Raw genomic sequence first — 6,991 nt, forward strand, 5'->3', positions numbered from 1 at the left:
TAAAATCAGGGGGGAAATGATTAGATTAGAAAGAAAAAGAAAAAAAGACAGCCGTAGGATAAAGTGGGAGCACGGATGGGAGCATAGAGATGGAGCAGGCAAGCCGGATCCTCTCTGGCATGATACTCTCTATGCATGAAGCGCGCCACATCATCAATTCATGCATGATACTCTCTATGCATGCAAGTCATAATTTATTTTTAAAAATTGATTTTGTATTGGCAGCATGTGTTGGGCGATTGCAGCATACATATGTAGTTCACTCTTCATATTTTTGTTAGAAATGCCATTCTTTTAACTGAAATCTCTTTTTTTCTCTACTTATACTCTTCATATTATTTTTTATTTTTAAGCTACATTTACTTCCTATTAGTTTTAGATGTTTTTAGCAACTTTTATGCATGTATTTTTAGCACAAACAATTACACTTTAAAGTGATCATCTACTCAACTTTTCTTTTTATTTTTAGCAACGAAACTCTTATGCGGGGGGCATTCATCTATAGTACAAGCATTTACACACACACACACACACACACTTTAAAGTGTTTTTAAATTTATTGTTCAATTCGGAAGCATGATCATACGCGAACAGTTTTGTTGTACCCTTCTATTATACTTACTAATTGACCAGCACACTTTCATATTTGATCTTTCGACAAATTTCTAGTTAATTTAACCCGTATGAAAATCGCAGCAAAAGATTTAAAAAATATCATTACCATGCTATGATCTAACAATACTAGTGCGTACTAGACATAGAAGAGACATATATATAAATATCACAGGTATGTCAAACACATGAACCAGCAAGAGAATTAGCGGTTCATGCTATCTAGTCGGGTGGGTCAAGGTTGTGGTGGCAACGAAAACCTTCTTTGTGGCATTATCCTTGCCACCCATGGCGAATTTAGTGAAGTTGCAAAAGAAGTTAAAGTGCTGGTGGTGAGCGGTAGCGCTGAGATGCTGTCCAAAGATCTTAACACCTTCCCTCCAGTATAGGATCGCAAAAAGGTGCAATCATGGTGATTTTCTCACCTTTAGAATCATGCGTGTGATCTTTGCAAGTAGCAATGGCAAGAGGAAGGATGACATGTGTGCGAGAAGGCGGAGCATGTGATATGACCATATGAAAGCTAGATCCCACTATACCACATAGATCTGGAAACTGATGTTATTAATATGTTGGGTGGCCCCTATCCCGACCAGCAAAAAAACCACATTCATGGCATGGATCTGAGTCTGCCTTGGCTCGGGTCATTCATCAACCACGAGTTGGACATGGCGAGGCGGGCGGCAGAGGAGGAGTTCACATGTACCACACTTCTTTCTCATGCTCTAGTGGGATGTGAGGGAGAGTTCTTTGTCCAAACTCTCATCCGCTTCACATGTAGGACTATATTCTCACCTATGCCATGACACCACAAATAAGATTTTTAAACTTTAATTCAGGAAAAATGAATATGTGGGCCTAAATCTCGTATGTAATTCAAAATTTCATATGTGACCGCATTTGAATTATATTGGGTTTAATAGTCAAACAACAATTATAGTGGGCTTGATGTATTATTAAAATAAAAATAGTTTCGCAATTGTAGTTTTAAAAATAATTGTTAATATTGCTATAATAGAAATTCACATGTCAAAATATATACTGTGGACCATCTACCTACTGAACGTCAATTGAAGATAGATATCAACCTCCCAAGTTAAAGAGGTGGCTTTAATTTAGTTGTTGGTTATCGATACAAATTTGCCTATGCACATCTCAAAAAATTGCACAATGCTCTCTACTCATTTTGCTACAAGGTATACGGTCCTCCCTCTAGTGTTATTGAAGCTTAAACCCTAGCCATTAGGTGGCAGTTGATGAATGCTATCTGATAAGATGGAGAACTTGCATCTAGGGTGGTACCAAGTAGTATAAACAATTAGAAGGCAACCATGTCAGATTATGCCATGGTTGTGGATTTGACAGAAGAGAAAAATTAAGCATAGTTCTAATCTAGACCAGCCATGTCACCATTGAGAAGGGACTTCGAACTGGAGAAAGTTCGATGGGTGAAAGTATTGAAAGTATTGTGGTCGTCATGTCAAGCAACAATTTACCAATAGATCGGGTGCACCGGTAGCAGTTCAAGTGGTCATATAGAATTCAGAGGTTGGTGAAGAAGTGATTTGGGAAGATTAGAACATTACATTTATGTAAGGATGAAGTAGTGCATGCATAGATATACTATAAAGAGAGTGAATTTCTTGCTCTTAAGTTCCATAAAGCCCTTTTTTCTGAAAAAAATTGATGATTATATTTAAAGTTTCAATTATTTTGAATAAAACACACATAAACATTGAGATGTTTACTAAAAATTTTCATGGTCAAATTTGCTTTGGCTAAGTTGTATAGAAACAAAAAATCATAGACTTTATAGTGAAAATAATGCATGTGCTAGAAAGGCATGGTTTTCTTTGTAGCATGAACCACAACATATTTCGTCATGTAAATTTATGGAGATGTATTATACATCCCCAGATTCATGTGTAAATTTTTCAGACTATTTTGAAACTTCAAAATATGGTTTTTGTAATAAAAAATTCGGCCGCATGGAGCCGGAGATCCAAAAGCATTTTCCGAAAAGATAGCAGTTACTAGATGTGTAGTACAAAATAATAGTTTTAAACTTTATTTTTCAGTTACTCCTTACATAGATGGGCATTCTTCTTTCTTTCTTTTTTTCTATTTTGCGGGGAGCATTATACTCCCTCCGTCCCAAAATTCTTGTCTTAGATTTGTCTAGATACGGATGTATCTAATACTAAAGTGTGACTTGATACATCCGTATTTGGACAAATCCAAGACAAGAATTTTAGGACGGAGGGAGTACTTTTTTTATGAGAACATTGGACTTGAGCAAGCATAATAACAAAATGTACTCCCTCCAATCCATATTAATTGGTGCTGATTTAGTACTAAGTTATACTAAATCAGCCGCAATTGCTTCCTTTTTTTTAATAATTGTAAAGACCCATGCATGGCAATGGCAACGCCCTTGATTCACACGGCAAAGAGCATGTCCGGAACGAACAACAGCACTTGGCCCACCGGCCGGGCGGGACCGGGCCGGTTTTAATACGAGTAGCACGAGCCAGAAACGCGGGCCAGCGCCCTCCTCCTCCTCCTCCTCGCGCGCTGCCAAGCCAATAACAGCAGCCCAGGGCAGGGCAGCAGACGATTCAAATATTGAATGCAGGAATGTAACGGTGCATGATTGAGCACTGGGGTCGTCCCAGGACAGGACCCTTCCCATTCAATACCGTGATGGCCACAACTCACGCTTCCACGACTCTCATCATGACTAGGTTAGCCACCACCTCGCAGGTGCTGCCCAAGCTAATTAGCTAAGCACGCCCTTACTTCATAACATGGATATCTTTAGGCCTAATCATCATTGTACGGCGGGGCAATTGGGCCGACGCCGACTGCTTAATTTGTACTGGCCCGTGATGGGAGCAAGCGGGCACACTGCTAGAGCTTGACAAATCATCACTTGATCGGCTAGTGTAGCAAGTAGGAGTGGCGCCGGCCGGGAGGAAGGATGGCTGTGGCTGGACCGCTTGGCGGGTGGCCGGCTGCCAATTCTAGCTCGGCAATCAATTCGATCGATCGGGTGGTTCGTGCGTGCGTGTTTCCTCCCGCATGATCCAATTCTTAGTCGAGATCGATCGGTGTCATCATCATATGGTGGTACTGGTCTACTGGAGGGAGGGATAATCTTTGCAGCGCTGCAAGATTGTCAGTACTTATCTAGGGCACCCCGGCCTGCACGGCCGGTGCTGCCGCAGTTAAGTTAAGCCCTTCAGTTTCTTTTACTTGCACTTTTAGTTTCCACGGGGGATCGTGGTGGCACCTGGTCCATGGTACTAATCCTACGAGGAGAGGGGCAGAAATCACACGCGCCAGCGCGCGCGGGGTGTGTCGGTGACCCGGAAAACCATGGAGGTAGCGGGCGGCGGGGAGAAAGAGCGTGGGCAAGCGGAGAGCGGCGATGCCGGTGACCCCCAAGTTGCATGTCCCTTCCGACGGGTAGGATGGGATTGCATGCATGCCGGTGACCACCGGATGGGATTGGCGAATGGCCTCGCTTCTCACGGTAGCCTTTTAGGGTTATACAGATCGATCATGTGTACAGTACTGGCTAATCAATCAGTCGCCGGAGACAAGTGATGTGCTCAATTCCTGGAGCCGGCGGTGCAACAGGGGAACCGAGCCATTTTCGTCGTTTGACCCGTCGAAAGGCGAATCGATCGAGTGCGAGTTGATGTGAAGAAGAAACGCCTTTCGCTCGCTGCAGGATATACCGGCGGCCCCAGCGAGGGAGGCAGGTGTGGATCGGTCCATCGAGTTGTCAACGTCCAAGGCTCCAAGCAGGCGCAGGGGAGTTATGCGTAACACTGATCCTCCCACTCTGTCTGCCTGCTTCCGTGCTCCGTGCTGTGCTGTGCTGTGCTTGGGCCACCTCGCTCGCTCTCGTCTCATCCGGAGCAAATGCGATCGACCGACTACGACTATCCCTTTCCCTCGTCACTCTTGGGATCCGCGCCCGCGCGCTCTTGATGCCTGCACCGTCCTGCCGGCCGTGTCTGCGAGTGACACTGTCTGTACCGCGTCCGTGGTGTGCGCACCGCCTTAATCCCACCCCGTGTACGTGCTACAGTACTCCAATTGCTAGTATTCCCTTTTTTTTGAAATTCAACTCGTGTTTAACCATTAGTTAGAATCGTGGCATCATTTACAATGAGAGGGATTACTGCCCCTGGGCCATTTCCCATATCCAAACGTTTGAAGGGGAGTATTGTCACGGATCTGTAGTCTAGGCAAGGGGATTTACTTTTACTGGATCGAATCAAGGATACAAGTGTTCTAGGGTTCCTTAGCAAGAAAGGGGATCAGGATGAGAGAGCCAGGGAAGGAAGGAAGGGTACATCGCCCAACGGCGCCGCCAATCTGTGATCTAATGATACCCAAGCGAGTGACTCACTCGCCTTAAGTAGTCTCACTTGCTCCATCCTGGCCCAGTCACTTGCCGGTTGGGCTTGGTGATCTTCTTGGGCCGGGCCGGCGATGCTGGGCCTTGGCCTTCAGTAGTTCCCGTGACATTCCCTCCCCCTTGCATTTTGGCTTGTCCCCAAGCCAAGGCTCGAGGGAATCTGGCGCGGAGAGGTACTTCATCTTCCCAGGTAGCCAGCGATGCCGGAAATCCGGACCAGTGGACCAGCACTTGCGGTACCTGCCGCACTCCGTGTTGCACATCGCGACGTTGGAGGATGGCTGCTGGTACATGGAAGGGTAGGAGATCCTCGTCGAGAATCAGCAGCTCCGGCACGATCTGTGTGTTCAGAGGCATGCCCGCGCAGAGCTAGGAGACGTGGATGACAGGGTGGATCTTGGCCTGCTCCGGCAGCGCCAATCTGTATGTGACCTCGCCGACGCGCCCAGTAACCTGAAACGGACCAAAGAACCGAAAAGCTAGTTTGTGGTTAGCTCGAGCCGCGACCGATGGTTGCGCGTACGGTTGCAGCTTGAGGTACACCCAATCCCCAACTGCGAACACTCGATCCGAACTCTTCTGGTCCGCTTTGGCTTTCATCACTTGACGAGCGCGGTGCAAATGTTGCTTCAAGGACTGCAGCACTGTTGCTCGATCTTTTGTCCACGCCGCCAGATCAGACATCGTATCATTAGCGATGTTGGTGATGCCAAAGAATTGAGGTTTGTGGCCATACAGTACCTCGAAGGGAGAGGACATGAGTACGGAGTGGTATGATGTGTTGTACCAGAACTCCGCCAACGCCAGCCAGTTAGCCCATTTGCTCGGACAATTGTGGACAAAGCATCTCAAGTACAGCTCCATGCACTAGTTCACTCTCTCAGTAGTCCCGTCGGTCTGCGGGTGCCGTGCTGATGATATGTTCAGGGTGGTCCGTGTCAGTTTGGCCAGCTCTCGCCATACCCTGCTAGTGAAGATGCGGTCCCGATCTGAAACCATCTTGTCCGGGGGTCCGTGGAGCTTGAAGACGTTCTCCATGTATGCTTTAGCCACTTGCAGTGCGGAGAACGGGTGCCGGAGTGGAATGAAATGGGCGTACCGTGTCAACTTATCCACTACCACTAGGATTGAGTTGTAGCCCTTTGATCTTGGCAGCCCTTCTACAAAGTCCAAGGTCACCATTTCCCAAGCCTGCTCTGGTATTGGTAGTGGTTGGAGGAGGCCGGGATACTTGACATGCTCTGGCTTGGCTTGTTTGCAAATTGCACAATTGCCCACAAATCTCTTCACAGCTTGTTTCAGTTTGGGCCATGCGAATAGCCTGATAATGTGTTTGTATGTCGCCTGAACTCCCGAGTGTCCACCTATCGCCCATGAGTGCAGCTCATGAAGAATTTTGTCTTGAGCCTCTTTGTTTTGACCCAGCCACACTCGTCCTTTATACCTGATGAGCCCGTCTGTCACTTGGAAGGGTCCCTTGGGGGAGATCCCTTGTTTTGCCTTGGTCAACATGTCACTACAACTAGGGTCCATCTCATACCCTTGCTTGACTTGGGTTAGCCATGCTGGAACACAGACCGTGATGGCACAGTTGGACCCCGCTGGTCTGCATGACCAGGCGTCAGCAGCCAAGTTTGTTGCTCCTTTGCGTTACTCAATTTTGTATTGTAGCCCCAACAGCTTCGACAACGCCTTGTGTTGCCAGGGTGTGGTCAGTCGCTGCTCATCCAAACAAGCCAGGCTGCGATGGTCAGTGCGAATGGTGAACTCAGATTGCAACAGGTATGGTCTCCACTGCTCCACCGCCATGAGGATGGCCAGGCACTCCTTCTCATAGGTAGACAACATCCGGTGTCGAGGGCCAAGCGCTTGGCTCAGAAAGGCGATTGGGTGGTGGCGTTGCATCAGGATAGCACCGATACCAACGTCTGATGCATCGGTCTCCAC

General features: G+C 46.9%; 1 protein-coding gene across 1 annotated transcript; it reads right to left on the minus strand.

Moving 5' to 3' along the window:
- Positions 1-5,413: 5,413 nt before the first annotated feature.
- LOC147980905 (uncharacterized) lies at positions 5,414-5,908 on the minus strand. The gene has a single exon (XM_087515791.1). The coding sequence runs from the start codon at positions 5,906-5,908 to the stop codon at positions 5,414-5,416; it is 495 nt and encodes a 164-aa protein (XP_087371917.1).
- Positions 5,909-6,991: the final 1,083 nt, after the last annotated feature.

The sequence above is a fragment of the Triticum urartu genome, chromosome 3A (genome assembly GCF_056163025.1).
Source record: "Triticum urartu cultivar PI428250 chromosome 3A, HENAU_Tu73, whole genome shotgun sequence".
NCBI classification, from domain to species: domain Eukaryota; kingdom Viridiplantae; phylum Streptophyta; class Magnoliopsida; order Poales; family Poaceae; genus Triticum; species Triticum urartu.

Bases quoted from the DNA above. Each gene is read 5' to 3' on its own strand.
- LOC147980905 (XM_087515791.1), bottom strand. From the start codon at position 5,908: ATGGAGCTGTACTTGAGATGCTTTGTCCACAATTGTCCGAGCAAATGG.